Source organism: Penicillium expansum (genome assembly GCF_000769745.1).
Source record: "Penicillium expansum strain MD-8 chromosome Unknown contig3, whole genome shotgun sequence".
Classification (NCBI taxonomy): Eukaryota; Fungi; Ascomycota; class Eurotiomycetes; order Eurotiales; family Aspergillaceae; genus Penicillium; species Penicillium expansum.
In genome coordinates, this window is record NW_015971301.1 from 74253 (window position 1) to 89772 (window position 15520).

At 46.8% G+C, this 15520-nt stretch overlaps 6 protein-coding genes across 6 annotated transcripts; 2 read left to right on the forward strand and 4 right to left on the reverse strand.

Moving 5' to 3' along the window:
- Positions 1–201: 201 nt before the first annotated feature.
- On the reverse strand, positions 202–1066 carry arp2 (hydroxynaphthalene reductase arp2; the record flags this gene model as incomplete). Its single annotated transcript, XM_016737301.1, has 2 exons — positions 202–239; positions 298–1066. The coding sequence occupies 2 exons, from the start codon at positions 1064–1066 to the stop codon at positions 202–204; spliced, it is 807 nt and encodes a 268-aa protein (XP_016599016.1).
- Positions 1067–1617: 551 nt separating this feature from the next.
- Positions 1618–2237, forward strand: arp1 (scytalone dehydratase arp1; the record flags this gene model as incomplete). Its single annotated transcript, XM_016737302.1, has 2 exons — positions 1618–1779; positions 1836–2237. 2 exons carry the CDS (start codon positions 1618–1620, stop codon positions 2235–2237), a joined length of 564 nt encoding a protein of 187 aa, XP_016599017.1.
- Positions 2238–2414: 177 nt separating this feature from the next.
- Positions 2415–9152, reverse strand: PEX2_000250 (ABC transporter, integral membrane type 1; the record flags this gene model as incomplete). The annotated part of the gene is made up of 17 exons (XM_016737303.1): positions 2415–3261; positions 3390–3683; positions 3978–4190; positions 4271–4645; positions 4706–4789; positions 4848–5466; positions 5535–5650; positions 5703–5774; positions 5842–5965; positions 6030–6344; positions 6405–6567; positions 6632–7359; positions 7425–7658; positions 7728–8007; positions 8061–8287; positions 8341–8887; positions 8946–9152. 17 exons carry the CDS (start codon positions 9150–9152, stop codon positions 2415–2417), a joined length of 5445 nt encoding a protein of 1814 aa, XP_016599018.1.
- A 1443-nt stretch (positions 9153–10595) lies between these two features.
- On the reverse strand, positions 10596–11779 carry PEX2_000260 (Gfo/Idh/MocA family protein; the record flags this gene model as incomplete). Its single annotated transcript, XM_016737304.1, has 2 exons — positions 10596–11122; positions 11194–11779. 2 exons carry the CDS (start codon positions 11777–11779, stop codon positions 10596–10598), a joined length of 1113 nt encoding a protein of 370 aa, XP_016599019.1.
- A 725-nt stretch (positions 11780–12504) lies between these two features.
- PEX2_000270 (Tannase/feruloyl esterase) lies at positions 12505–13864 on the forward strand (the record flags this gene model as incomplete). Its single annotated transcript, XM_016737305.1, has 4 exons — positions 12505–12576; positions 12626–12696; positions 12751–13768; positions 13820–13864. The coding sequence occupies 4 exons, from the start codon at positions 12505–12507 to the stop codon at positions 13862–13864; spliced, it is 1206 nt and encodes a 401-aa protein (XP_016599020.1).
- Positions 13865–14103: 239 nt separating this feature from the next.
- On the reverse strand, positions 14104–15314 carry PEX2_000280 (uncharacterized protein; the record flags this gene model as incomplete). The annotated part of the gene is made up of 3 exons (XM_016737306.1): positions 14104–14166; positions 14258–14474; positions 15028–15314. 3 exons carry the CDS (start codon positions 15312–15314, stop codon positions 14104–14106), a joined length of 567 nt encoding a protein of 188 aa, XP_016599021.1.
- Between the last annotated feature and the right edge of the window lie 206 nt (positions 15315–15520).

Here is a 15520-nt window from a genome sequence, read left to right on the forward strand (position 1 = left end):
GAATAATCAAATGGTAGAATAATAACAAGAAGTGTCCTTCATTCTGATTCTATGGGAAGCAACATTAATACCAAGATTTAAACAAGGACAACATATAATTTAAATAATAATCGGCCCTGGTTCTATACATAGCTCCCTCAGTCCCCTCCAATAACCTCAAATACAAAAATATCCAACACCTCTAACCCAATTAGATGTCAATTAGATGTTAGCTCCACCGTTGCAAGGCAGAATTTGACCTGCAGGCAATGAAATTAGCAATATTCCCAAGGGTAAATCCAACATTCCAGAACTCACCGTTGATCCATTCTCCAGCAGGACTAGCCAAGAATGCTACAATGCGGCCAATATCCGCAGGCACACCACAGCGCCCAAGGGGGCTTCCATTAGCAAGTGCCTGCTCGATCTCCTCAATAGACGAGTTCTGGTCACAGCCAGGCGCATAACGCCACGCGTTGCTCAACCACATATCACTCTTAACACCAGCAGGAGCAATCGCATTAACAGTAGCCCTCTTCTTGCCAAAGTCAGCAGCAAAGCAGCGAGTAAAACCCTCGACAGCGCTCTTGCTGCCCGCATACAGAGAGTGACCGGGAACACCTAGGCCCGCCGCAATGGACGACATCAGCACCACGCGTCCGCCGGGCTGGATGTGGTCGTAGGCGTTCTTCGCGACGAAGAACTGTGCCCGAGTGTTGAGGTCGAACACCGCGTTGAAGTCATCCAGCGTTGTCTCGGACAGCGGCACGAACTTCTCGGTTCCAGCGTTCGACACGACAATGTCTAGCTGTCCGAAGTGGGCGACGACCTGGCGGAAGAGGTTGGCGATTGAGTCGACGTTTGTCAGGTCGGCTTGGAATGCCGCGCCGTGGACGCCCTGCGCTTGGATCTCTTGTACCACTCCATCGGCGGTCTTAGAGCTGCTGGCGTAGTTGATAGCGACGCTTGCTCCCTTCTTCGCGAGCTCTAGAGCGATGCCAGCTCCGATGCCTCGGCCACCACCAGTCACTAAAGCGACTTTGCCAGCGAGCTCGAGCTGGGAAGCGTTAGGGTTCTGGACAACCATTTTGGTGGGTTTGATGTTGATGTTTGTGAGGTGTGAAGGGTTGTAAATGGGTGGATGTAGAATCACGCTGGGAGTGGGAATCGTAGTCTAATATTGAATTTGGTATTTTGAATAGTAACACCAGGATCCTGGCTGGAACCAGTTAAATGGCTTGGCTCAATTATTCATCCCTATTGCAGAGGCTGGGCTTTGTTTCCGAATCTGTCGGTGGCAATGGGAGTCATAGAGACCTAAGGCCAAGATCGGGTCCTAAAACAGAGTAGCTGCTTGCGAATAGGGAGTCACAAGTATCTTGGCTTTACCTTGTACCGCATGCGGAAGGCCATGAGTGAATTTCTCCACCACCTGTCACATCAGACGCTCCCGGTTGCATTGTTGTGTTCCCGTGCATCGGAAATATGCTGGCTAGATCCGAGGAATGTTGCTTTCAAAACTTCGAGGAGTTTCGAAGAGTTTTCTGGAAGTGTACTTCGGATTCACTCACACGGCGCGCCTCATATCTGTAACTAGAGCTCAAATTACCCACAGAAAGAAAACATCGCTGGATAACTATGTCTCCTGCTGTAGTGAACAACACCGCTGAGCCCAACTTGGACATTAGCTTCCAAGGTCTGTTTCAATCCACTGCCATTCACCTGCTTGTATTAACATCAGCAGACTACCTCATCCTCTCGAAGCTCGTTTTCGACTGGGCGGACAGTTATGATGCAAAGGTAGGCATTGTATGACATTCAACGTCAATTTAACATTAGGACTGACAATGTTCCAGGATTGGGACCGTCTGCGCAGCATCATTGCCCCAACCCTGAAGGTCGACTACACTGAGGTCGGCCTGAAAAAATGGGACAATATGGCCGCTGAGGAGTACATGGCCATGATCACCCACCCCGGCTTCCTGGGTGACAAAAAAATCAAGACCCAGCATCTTCTTGGCCAGACATGGTGGGAGAAGATATCCGACACTGAGGTTATTGGCCACCATCAGCTGCGCGCGGCGCACCAGGTCTACGAGACTGAAGAATTGAAGACTGTCAAGCTGCGTGGTCACGGTCATGCTACGAATGAACACTACTACCGTAAGGTCAATGGGGTCTGGAAATTCGCTGGGTTGAAGCCAACTGTGCGCTGGAATGAGTTACGCTTTGATGAGGTTTTCAAGGGTCTTGACTAGATGACAATTCGTTTTTGTGGAGAGAAATTTGTGCAGTTTTAACTAGAATCAGAATTTATTTTACTTGTTTTCCATCGTTTATGAAATGTGTACTGCAGTATGGTATAGCAAGAATTTAATGGGTCATATTTAGCTACTGCAAGGTCTTAGTGTCAGCAAGAATAGCAATATCCACACTTAGACTTCACAGTCTGAAACAGACAAATCACAGTGATCATACGTGTCATCTTCGTTGACTGGTGGATATGCCTTTCTCTCAGCCAGTCCAGCCTTTCTCTCAGCCAGTCCAGCCTTGCTCTGCTCATCCTGTTCTGCTTCAGGAGCCTCTGGCAGTTGCTCAATGGCACATTTCACTAGTGAAGTCAGATACTCATCATCCGGATGTTGTCGACAAATCTCTTGGAAAACGTCGATATAGTCAGGACGGTTGCTATCTTGGGCCTCATACTGATTATTGGCGAGGATATACACCGCATTGATAGCGGCTGCAGTAGCTTGGAGTATCTTCGCTCTGTCATCTTTGGTATATGCGTTGGAAGGGCTGCAGCTCATCAAGAACTTCGCAACTGGATATGCTGTGCCTAACAGCATCCAGAAGGCGATATTTTGTTCAACAGACTGGGTCAACTTGCGTAGATCATGAAACAAATGCATTTTGAGAATCTCGGCTTCGGTAGCAAGCGAGACTTCGGTCAATGGCATCGTATTTCTCGCCCAGTTAATCAAGCCAAGGACATATTGGCCCGCAGGCATGTTTGCTAACGAAGCAATATTCTCCAAATCATACTTGGTATCTTTACCAACTAGGCTTTCTGTGTGATTGTTTTGCGCTGATGGATTTTTCGAAGTGTACAGTTCCCCTGTGATGTTGGTCGGTTCGTTGATTGCTGTCGACGAAGAAGCCTCTCCGTAGCCATGTTGATCGGGAACTTTAATATTGGAGCTCGTAGATACCATTGGAGACGGGGTTAGTGATTTCACACTTCGTTCATAAACTGTAACCCAAAAGGTCGTGCGATTAACCCTGCACTAATAGTGTGACGGTCTTTGAATATAGTCAGCCTTGAACATGCAACACATTCTCCGGGGACATACCCATCTGACACTCATGGCGCTCTGGGCAATTCCCACTCGACCTCAGTGAATTCGCACCAGCCGGTTGGCGCAAAGAGCCGGTTTGACTTGGGTCTTTGAAACACTCGGACGCAAAACGGGGCATTGAGTCTTAGATTGTCGTCTTTCATTGCCAATCTCTTGCTTTTCGCTTTTGTCCAGTAGACGAAGAGTTCGAGTCGGTAGTCTTCATCTTCGAAACTTGCAGACCGGATCTTATCAAAATAAAATACCTGTGGAGCCATTGTTTTGAGTGGAGATGAGAGTGGATCTGACGAGCTGGAGAAATGTGGAGAATAATACTGGTAGTCCAGGTACTGTTGATCGGTTGGGCTGATCATAATGTGACCATTGCTCGCTGTATACTTTTAGAAAACTCAAGATTCAAGTTTGGTTTGGGGGATAAGGGTCCAAGGTAGACTTAACCTTCTATATATCAATTTGTAAGCCACTACATAGAGTGAAAAACAGTCTTATGGGTGATGTATAGATATTCATCGCAGGTGTTGACGTGTTGATAGAGGGGAAATAGGCAAGAGCACTGCCTACAAGCAAAAAGACCCATGTATTGCTAACTAAAATAAATTCTATGAATAAGCAAAACCCCGAAGTTTCAATCACAAGTACCGGCTGGAATGATGCAATAGATCGGCAAAGTGTGATTTTTGGGAGAGCAAGACATCGGGGCTGTCAAATTCGAGCAACTTGCCTTTGTCCAGAACAGCAATCTTGTCATAGCTCAAGATTGAATCTAGCCTATGAGCTATGGAAATAATGGTTTGTCTCTGAAAATTTTTGTCGATAATTTCGCGCATTTTGAGATCAGTTTCGTTGTCAACACTATGCCAGGTTAGTCCACGAACAAATAAGTGCAACAGGTGCCAACGAGCTGAACTTAAAGGTGGAAAGGAAAAACAGACTTGCTAGTAATCTCGTCAAGAATAATGATTTGAGCAGGATTCAACAGAAGGCGAGCTAGACAGAACAGTTGTTTCTGACCGGGAGAAAGAGCGAGCGTGCTGAGATCAGTATCTATGCCACCGTGCGCCTGGATAAATTCTCCCAGCCCTACCATTTCACAGGCGGATAGTAGTGCAGCATCGGTGTGAGATCTAGAAAGGTTGAGATTGAAACGAACAGTTCCCTTAATGAGCAAAGGATCCTGGGTGATGGTACTGATGCGTGAACGAATCTCCTCCGGGGGTACAGTTGCGAGATCAATGCCGTCGATCAGAATACGCCCACTGTGGGAATGCATGCCCCTGCAGAGAGAGAAGACCAAAGAACTCTTCCCACTAATTCAATATAGTTAGAAGAATGTTTTGACCATAGCATGACTGTTGAGATTTACATACCTTCCGGTTCGTCCACAAATCCCGACCTTTTGGCCGGATTTAATAGTCAAAGAGACGTTTTTAATGGTGATCGGGGAGTCGGCACTATGATTAGGTCAGTTTAGCAGATCTAATCATCATCATACAGACAGTTTCAACATACCCATGGGAAGCAACGAGGTTTTCAATCGCAATCTCGCCCCTTTCGGGCCACCTAGGAGGTAGATCTGCCACGGTATCGACTCCTGGCTCGGCAGGAGTGTTTTTCAGGAACTCACGCGTTCGAACCAAGGCCCCAAGCGACATTTCTACTTTCGTCCAGGCCTGTATCACGCTGACCAAATTATAGTTGAAAGTTGTGATATTTGTGATCGCTAGACCAACAGAGCCGGGAGACATCTTGCCATGCAATGCAACAGCGAAGACTGCCAGCATAACCGCAAGACCCATGACCAATAGATCTAGCACAAGATTCAACCATCTTTGAATTGTGTAGAGCATGTAGAATGCACGTTGAGAGGTGTCGAGGAGTCCTTCATGATGAGCACTAAATGCCTCCTGCCATTTGAAACATCGGATTGTGACAAGGCCACTCAATGTCTCCAAAAATTGGGTATAAAGAGGCGCTCGCAGCTCAATATCTATAATTCGAACCTGACGAGATGTGCGAAGGTATAGAGACTGTAGTAGATAGAGGGCTCCAATGCAAAATGGTATCATAGTCGCCATCCAGCGAGTGGAAGCGCAGACAATGATCAGTTGTATGACGGAAATGTTAAAAACTAGACATAATGAGTCACAAATAATTTGGAGGATGAGTATTCTTGGAGTTAAAATGGAAATAACTCACAGATCGTAGTGTTCAACGCAGCCATGGGAAGACCCATGTCGAAGAGTTGCATGTCTTCACTGAATCGATTCATCATGACACCTGTATCTGTTGAAGCAAAAAACGAGACCGGTGCACTAAAACCCATGTGAGATATATGATTACATCAGAGATCATTTTATGTCTTACCGCATCGTTTGCTGGAGAACAAGGAGATGAAGCTGAAGAGCAGACTTGGACACCATACGCACGATAAGTTGCCTTCGTAAGGTATTAGCATGCTGAAAACCTTTTCTATGGGGCATGCGTTTTGATGAACTCTTCTTACCAGCTGGCCACGGCTATAAGGCCCAAGGTAGTGGCTCCAAGAATCGAGTAAACCGTCAAGTACTTGACTGTGGTTGACTCTTTTGTTCCTGAATCTGCGCTAGACCACCAATCAAGCCAAAGGGCTAGCTCATGATCAGTTAAACTTGCAAGAAAAAAGAAGATAAAACTCCCCACGGGAGAGCTTACATGAGAAATTGTACGCAAAGGCCAGTACCACCGTAATTGCCAAGTACATAAGGCTGTTCCAATTGCCGCACACATTGGCGTAATACTTGTACAAAGTCCAATCACTACCATTCTGCCTGTCCTGGCTTGGAGTCGAGACGATTTGTTGGTTGGGTTGAATTTGGATGTCTGATACATCCCTGAAATTGGAAGACGGCTCTTTGCTCGTGCCTGAGCATTGTTCATTGGATTGGTGGTTCTCGATGGGGCCTTGATGATCAATGGTGCCATCGGAGTTCAAAGCCACCACTTTATCAAAAGAGGAAAGAAATGTCTCTAAATGATTGATAAATAAGTCTGTCATAAAATGGTTCAGCAGCGAAACGGAGAACATACGGTCATGAGTTACTAATAGACACGAGGAACCATCCTCTTTAAGCAAACCATGTGGACCGAAGACACGGTGGAAAACATTGGTTTTCGTGCGTTTATCGAGGCCGGAGAGAACATCGTCAATCAAGGCAAGATCAACTCTCTTCATAAGGGTCCGAGCTAGAGACTGTGCAGCTCGTCAGATAAGGGCACATGGAGCCTAAATTTACCCAAGACACAAGGGAACCCACGATGCGTTGCTTTTGACCATGACTGAGCTTCATGCCATTGCTTCCAACTAGAGTTTGCTCACCATCTGGCAAATTCATGAAATCTTCCTCCAGTTGGCAAGCTTTGATCACCTTCTTATATCTTTGGAGGCCAGAAACGTGATCACCAGCTATATTCTGCCTGATAGTGGCATTCATAAGCCAGGGGACTTGATCACAGTACGCAATCGAGCTTCCGTGACAGTCAATTAATCCCTGTGCTGATATAGTCTCCCCCAGAATACCTTTGAGTATGGTGGTTTTCCCACCAGCGACAGGGCCAGTGATTGCGACAGATTGCCCTGGTGAAACAGAGATGCACAAATCTCGGACCACAAAGCTGTCTTTTTTCCAACCTAAATTGGAGTTGCTCATGTGAAGGACGTACTCCTTCAAAGGTGCGGTGTTGACATTCAGAGTCTTCATTGGCTGAAGTTCACTTTTATCTGAGAAGGATCCTATTTGCGTTGAGTCGCTCGGGTCATTGGTCTTCTTTCGGGTCACCGCAAGGAAGATTTGAATTCGATCTAAACACCCAAGTGCACCGGCAATTCCAGGTGCAGTCTGCACGAGGAGATTAATGGGCTGTGAAAGAAGACTCAACATAGTCAACGAGGAGAAGGCTGTTGATGGAACGAGAGACCCTGTGCTCTTTGGAGCGACAAATATGATGAAGGTAATCACAGGTGCCAAAGTCATGGGCGTAAGTGCTATGAGACGAAAGTAAGGCTGCTGTTCCGCGAAAGGGTTCACTTTTGGTATAGAAAGGGCATACCAATTACAGTGATGCACACTAGTAAGGTACGCAGCTTGTGAGAGATGCACAGCTCTTTGATACGAAGGCCTTGGATGAACGCAGTAAAGAAGCCACTCAGTCCTAGGAACTTGACTTCACGCATTTGTCCCAGCATATCAGCGGTAGCGGCGAGTCGTACTTGTATGGCTGCATTCCAATCTTTCTGGTATAGGCTCAGTCGCCCAAAGAGCAATACACTGGCGAAAACACAAGCTAAGAAAAGCATTTAGTTTTCACAGTAAAAGTATTTCAAGCTCTCGTGAGGAATAAAGCGGATCATACCGAGTGACAAAACTAACGGGGCGGCCGCTCCCCACTGTACCTGCCGAGCCAGCAACCACATGATTACTCCAATCTGCGCAAACGAGGCCCAGACCTCGTGAAAGTCAACCAGACCAAGTACAATTGTGTCGCAGTCAGCGCTGATTAAGGTCAATGTCGAGGATGCATTCTCATTCGATCCGTGGGAAGCTAGGGCTCCCTCGTAAATGGCTGAAATTAGGGCCCCTCGAATCATGACTACCAATCTGTACATGGTGTGATAATAAACACCGGTACAGAGCTATACTGATGTCAGGAATTTCTATATGATAGAGAGAAATTGTGACAACGTACAGCAGTCCCTCCATATACCAGTAACACAGCTCCGATCAACCCCACCCCAGTAGCATCTCCCATCGGCAGGTGGGTTGCACTGACGTAGTCGATGAGCTTTTGAATTACTATAGGCTGGAAGATTGTAAAGACGAGGAGTCCAATCCGAGGAAGGACTCCTGCCAATAGTCTCCATTTGAATATTTTCAACAAACTCAAAGCTAGCTGGTTCGGCTTGCGGGGATCAACTATGCCATAAAGTTTTGTCAGTATTGAGGTTGACGACGGGTTCTTGGCTCACCTAGAGCTGGAGATTTACCGCGATGCCACTCGCGCTGGAATGCTTCGTGAAGATACCGCGACCGTAGGTTTCCGTCCAATTCAACCAGGTCCTCGACAGCGATTTCTCTTTTTGCCCCATGAATTATATATGGTAGTAACCACCCGAAGAATGATCGTTTGAGAATACCTGCTGATTCTTCGCTGTTGATGTCGCTGTACTTGTCCAGAATGATGTTGCGCTTCTCCCGTGCTTCCAAGACCACCCACGCCACTTTCAAGGCAAGACATACTGTGAAAAGTACGGCGATGGGCAAATGTAGATGCATTAACCATAGCGTACGATCCCGCGCGATGTCCAGCGTCACGACGAGCGGCAAGTATAGCGTGAGAATAGTTGAAGGGCGCACATTTTTGAGATGCTCGGCATGAGAGAGCAAGGCCAGGACAATAGTTGCCACCAGTTCGACTGTCGCGGCAGGAATCGTCACTCGGTCTCCATGTAGACGTTGGTATACCCAGACGATGAGGAGTGTTAGTTGGAAAAGGGCAAGCAAACAAATGGCTACCTTGTCAATGTCAGTGCTTTCCTACCCAAAGATGACCTGGGGTCCTGTGTCGACTTACTGCCTTGTACGCAAAGGAGGCCTGGTTCCCCACTTTCCGGGGACTGTTCCGCAGATTGAAAAGGCGTCCCAGGCCCAGAACAATGATCAGACTGCATGGCAAGATGGTGAGAATGGCATTTTCAAAGAGCAATGTAAAATCAAAGCCGCCCCGACAACTTGGTCGAACAATCGGGCCAAAAGAGTTATCGTTGCAGAGGGAGTCCATCGCACGTAACTCGTTCACCTGTTCCAGGTACCGAGTTGAGTTCCGACTCACTTTCCTGAGAGTGAGAGATGTGCTGAGGGCCGGGAGAGCAAGCTAAAGCTCAGAACCTCTCAGTCTGGAAGGTGGTACCACCCAGTATCTTTGCACCGGGGGATCACTTCTCCATCAACAGAAATGCAAATTTCGGAGCGATTAAGCCAGGCTTATCTATTGGAGGAATAAGGGCAGCTAGCATTTTGGCCCCTGGCAGATATTCAAGTAGATAGACGCTTCTTCTCCGAACGACACCTGACTAGTGGTCGGTTTGGTAACAATTAGGTAGACCTAGCAGTAACCCGCGGGTGACCCTGACGACCCTGACCCTGACCCTCTAAGGGTCGCTCGCGGGTGACCCTCCACGACCCGCAGCGACCCTCGGATATATAAATTTCGAGCGCTAAGCCTAATTAAGGTAGATAAAATTGCTTATACTATATCTTAATAAAATACAGTTATTTGTATAGAACTAGAACTCGACCTTTAAGTAATATAATATAGTAATTTAGTCGATATAAGTTTATAAAATACAACTGATATTAATAGAATTTTATATTATTCGCGAGATACGAAATCTTACTCTAATTACTATCCAAAGTTATACATAGAAAAGTCCATTTCACAAATTAAGCTTCTCTCCGCCTTTTTTCTACCGTTTATCAATACAACTGAGATGAGCAGCAAAATATATACAAAACAAGTTAGTAGAGTTACTATATATCTTAAATATATATTCTAGCTATAATAGGATAATTTAATAGATTTATAAACATGCTAACTAATTATAGGTGTACCTATAGGCCTTGGGCCCCTCCTAGGGGCCCATGGACGGGCGATGTCGTAGTCTAGGACTATCTTACAAGCGCCCGGTTGGGTAGGATGAAGAGCGAGGGCCCTTAGATCAGCCTGTAAGAGGGAGCCATTTCCGGCGTCGATTTCACAGGTCCTCACATTCTAGTTGTAAACGGCAGACCTGTAAATTGGCTTTTCTAGTCAGTTTTGCCTGTAGGATTGGCGCCAATACGCTGTCATGTAATCCCCATTCAATGCTCTCAACATAAAAGCCACGTCTTCGCCGTTTATCCTCCTCTCCAAATTCTCTATTCTTCCTCTCTATCTTGCACTCATCGCCGCCCCCCTGCAATTTCGCCCGCCCAATCGGATACCCCGTCTGTCCCACCCGCCACTTTCCCATTTCTTTTTTCCGTCGCAAACTGCGGCTGAGTCCTTATTGCCTACATCCTTATCTTGAAAAAAAGTACATGATTACATAGTATTTTGGGGATTTGATCGATTTGCCAGTCTTAGGTTTTCGGACATTCCCACGCATCCAACCAACCAACCTTGGAAGCCATTGCCCTTATCTAACATACACAATGGCGCTAACTCAATGACAGGGATTTATTATTACACAGTTCTCTCTTGATCCTTCGATCGCACCTCGTCCAAGAAAGCGTGCATCTCCACAGCGTCCTCAAAGCTAGCAAATTTCTCCACCTCATTATTCCAGAAAGCCTCATACAGACCGTAAAGATCAATCGATGCACCTTGAAGTTCAGACGGGAAGTGATCGGGCCGCACCACTGGTACATCTGTAATTGTATCCGTAGCCCATTCATGCACCCTGATTTTAACAGACTCGGGTATGAAAGCGATATAAGGTTGTGAACTCGTAATCTCGATCTCGCCCTTGGTACCGTAGATATACCAGCGCAGCCCCTGGTCCATAGTACCGCCCTGTCGGTATTGCATCGTGATCATGGTGCCACCTTGCAAGATGCCGTGGAAGGCAATCTGGTCATGAGCGGTGCCATCATAGTCCGCCACGACGACTTTTCCGTCATCATCCACGATGTTTCGAGGAGGCATCCCCTTATGCAGCAATGTCTGATAGTTCTTTGGCTTGCCAAGGATGCTGAAGACACCGTCCATCACTATCTTGAGTTAGTCATCTGAAGATTTGCGCGGACGTTCTTCTTGAGTGGGAAAGCAGATTTTTACTTACAATGGAGGAATGGGATTGTCAGCAAGTTTCCTCCGGATTCATCATCCAAGAAATACTGAATCCTCTGGTGAACTGGACCGGGCCCCAGAACCATTCCGCGTGCATTAATTGTAGTGTTCAAGGCGTTGCCGATCTTTCCACTGTCGATAATTTCCTTGATCTTCAAAAAACACGGATCAATTCGTTCTTGCAATCCGACTATGTTCTTCACTTGATGCACTTTCGCAAGTTCAGTGAGCTCCTTTGCCTGCTGGGTGTTTGCTGCCAAAGGCCACTCAACGAAGATATCCTTGCCTGCAAGAATACAAGGTTTGACGAGCTTGTAGTGTGAAGCAACATTGACGCTGATGACGGCAAGATCCACGTTCGGATCATCGGCGGCATCTTGAGGATTGTCGTACGCCTTGACATCGGAATCTAGCCCATGTTTTTCGATTGCAGTCCTGGCTGAACTAACACTGGAGTTGACGAGGGCAACAATACGATAGTGAGGATTGTTCTTGAGGGCAGGTAGATGGGTCCCGTTTGCCCACGCCTTTGGATCGGCGGACAGACCAAATAGCGCAATTCGGATTGGATCAGGCATAACTGTAATTTGGAATATCACGATTGAATTTCAATAGTCAATATGGGTTCATGTACTGCGCTATAACTCTAAATATACTCCGTACATAGAAGATTAAGATTATCCGATGACAGCACATGACACTCTGTGAGTAATCGGCAGTCATTTAAGCTTGACCCATGGTAACTTGACACTAGTGTTTCTTGGCACTTATAAACCCACTTTGCCAAGGTCCGGAATAGGTAGGTACTCTTAATAAACTTAACATGAGCAATACAACCACTTTGTATCCATATCATCAATATGCCATTGGAACTTGGATACTGTCCTTTAACAACACTTTTCTCATCCCAGTGCGAAGTCAGTGATCGATTTGAAACCGCCTGTGCCACAATTGGGTCTTACATATCTACTAATGATCGAAACATCTGGTTCTCAGAGGTTGTGCCGGGCGACACGAACCTGAGCTTCCCTGAAGAGTGTTGGCAACAGTCACAGGTTGTTTCTCGAGATATCTGTCGAATTGCCGTTAGTCTTTCGACGTCCGATATATCAGAAATCAGCCTTGAAGTGTGGCTGCCACGGGATTGGTCGGGAAGGTTTTTAAGCACGGCCAATGGAGATCTTTCTGGATGTATGCGTGGGCTACGTTATACAACCCACAACTTTATATGATATAATGCTGACTCGTGGGTACCAGGTATTCAGTACGACGATATGGACTACGCGAGTGGCATGTAAACCCGATGCATCTCAAGGAGAAAAGTTTAGCTAACCGATCAACAGCCCTTGGGTTCGCAACTGTTGGTACAAATGCAGTATGTTAATATCTTTTCTCTACTTATACTATCTTGCTAATGTTGTCAGGGTCATAACGGAACTACCGGGGAATCCTTCTTGAACAATCCAGATATTCTGACAGACTGGTCCTGGCGCGGGTCATTTCCCCTTAAATCCTTCTTCTATCGACTACCACTGACCAAAACAAATAGAATTCACACAGCGACCGTTGTTGGTAAAGAAATCAGCCAAACATTCTACTCCCGCCCACACGACTATTCCTACTTCTTAGGCTGCTCAACTGGCGGCCGCCAGGGTTTCAAATCCGCTCAGGCATTTCCCGATGACTTCGATGGAATATTAGCCGGCGACCCCGGTATAGACTTGAGCAGTCTCCTCGCCTGGATAGGAAACTTTTATCTAATCACTGGGCCCGCCAACTCTTCCACATTCGTACCGTTGCCGCTCTGGTCCACGATTTACGACGACATGCTACGTCAATGCGACAACATCGACGGCGTGCTGGATGGTATCATCGAAAACCCGGCACAATGCCATTACAGACCGGAAGCTCTTCTTTGCAATCCAGGGACGGGGAATAACGACTCACTCTGCTTGACTGGGGAACAGGCCAATACTGTCCGGCAGTTACTGTCCCCCTTGTACTTGGACGGGAAACTAATATACCCGGCTATGTATCCAAGTCCTAGCATCGATGGCACACCTGAACTGCTATACGGTGGTGAGGTTTTCTCACTGACAGTCGAATGGCTACGTTATGTTTTGCATAATGACCCGTCCTGGGATCCTGCTACGATGAACATTACGGACCTTCTTGCTATGATTAAGCTCAACGCTGCAAGCTCTGATTCCTTTGATTCTGATCTAAGCGCCTTCAGGGATGCTGGTGGGAAGTTACTTACATTTCACGGTTTACAGGACGGGCTCATTCCGTCCTCCAATTCAGAGCGGTATTATGATTACGTTGCCCGCACCATGAGCCTCAACACGTCAGCCCTTGACGAGTTCTACCGTTACTTTCAGGTTTCGGGGATGGGTCATTGTTGCTACGGCCCAGGTGCCTGGATGGTCGGGCAGAATTCAGCGGGAAATACGGGTCTTGATCACAAGCAAAATTTGCTGATGGCGCTGGTGAGGTGGGTAGAAGAGGGTGTAGGGCCTGACACAATACTAGGGACAAAGTTTGTCGACGATGACAAGTTACAAGGGGTAAGCTTTCGAAGAAAGCATTGTAGGTACCCCAAACGAAACGTGTTTAAGGGGAGCGGCGATGGGGCAGATCCAGAGCACTGGGAATGTATTTAGGTCATGAGCACAATCTTAATGGTTGTCGTTGTATCTAGAATCCCGTGCTTAGTACTAAAAAAGAATATAAACATACTCATGACTGCGACAAGGCGAGGATACCTACTTAGTGTACTGACTCTAAGAATTTATTCCTCGGGTTTCTCATTCTCAATCTACAACAAAGACGACAGAAAGTTCGTTATATGAAGAGCTAAGGAAAAGCAATACAGCAAAACATCCAACGGATCAAGACCTGGCTATTCAATCGTCACAACCTCCACAATCTCCACAATCCTGTTCATACGAGAAGCCACTGTCCCCTCCATCGCAGTCATAGCTACCATAGTCATCAGAAGACCGTTCAGAATAATAACACCCATAGTCCTCTGTATCTAAGAAACTCTGACTCACACGATCTTCATCATAAGCAGTAGCCTGAGTCTCAAATCCAGGCGAATTTGACCCTGCATCTTCATCTTGAGTTACCTCGGTGTCGAACGTAGGCGAAGACGATATAGGTTGGTCATCGTTGCTGTCTTGATTTATCTCAGTCCCATCGCCAGACTGAGATATCCCACCCTCTCGGTCTTGGTTTTGGTTTTGCTCTTGGTCTTGGTCTTCTCCATGACTATCAGAATCAGAATCACTAGACCCAGTCTCAACAGTAGTCGAAGACAGCAGATGCTTATCAAAAACGGCCGAACCCTCAGTTCCCCAGTTCGGTCCACAGCCAGATCCCAAATTAGCTCCCCATGCGGAACCATATCCCATCCCTGTTCCATATCCATAGCCAGAATTACCTCCATATCCCACCCCAGATCCCGTTGAGCCTATCATAGATATAGATCTTGACCCCGATCCAGATCCAGATCCGGAGATTTTGTACTTGATTGCATTCTCCAGTTGCTTGAGTGGTTTCCCGATACTAGCTCGCCAATTGCGTGAGCTCCCCGTGCTCGGTTCGTAGAGGTTGAGATCGAAGGTTCGGTTGTGTTGGGTACATTGGAAGGTTTTGCATCTGTTGACACGGTTAATAAGGATAAGTATACGGATACGGATACGGATACGGATACGGATATGGATATGGATATGGATATGGATATGGATATGGATATGGATATGGCAAGGAAAGGACGGGGACGATAAATGCGTCTAAGGGTTAGATCCATGCAACAACTCACTCATTCATCTTCACGAAATTCGCATCCACAATCCCATCTTCAGGGACCTCTTCGAAACTCCCGTGTGTGTCACTTGCAACGAAGTACCGAATAGACTCTATCGGCCCGCTGTTGACTTGGCGCACGAGCTGGATGCAGACGCTCGCTTCGGAGGGATCTGTGGATCCTGTTAGATTACCGATGGTGGTGAGACCCCATTTTGTGAATTCGGTGAATGTCTGCTCGTGGTCGGGATTTGGGGGCTTGGTGGGTTGGATTGTGGTGCAGCAGAATGGATGGGTTGCCATTGTGGATTATTGTATGGGAAGATTTCTTGTAGAGTCACTAGTATGGCGCTAGTATGGGGGATTTATTTCGTTACGAGGAAGTATGTTTGTATAGGTGAGGTCGTCAGGATGTGATAATTAGACTCCTACTCGATTAGGAAACGGAGCTGTTATTCCCAGGTACATGGTGTACCAGGGCTCACTTTGCGGCTATTATCGGGGAAGGA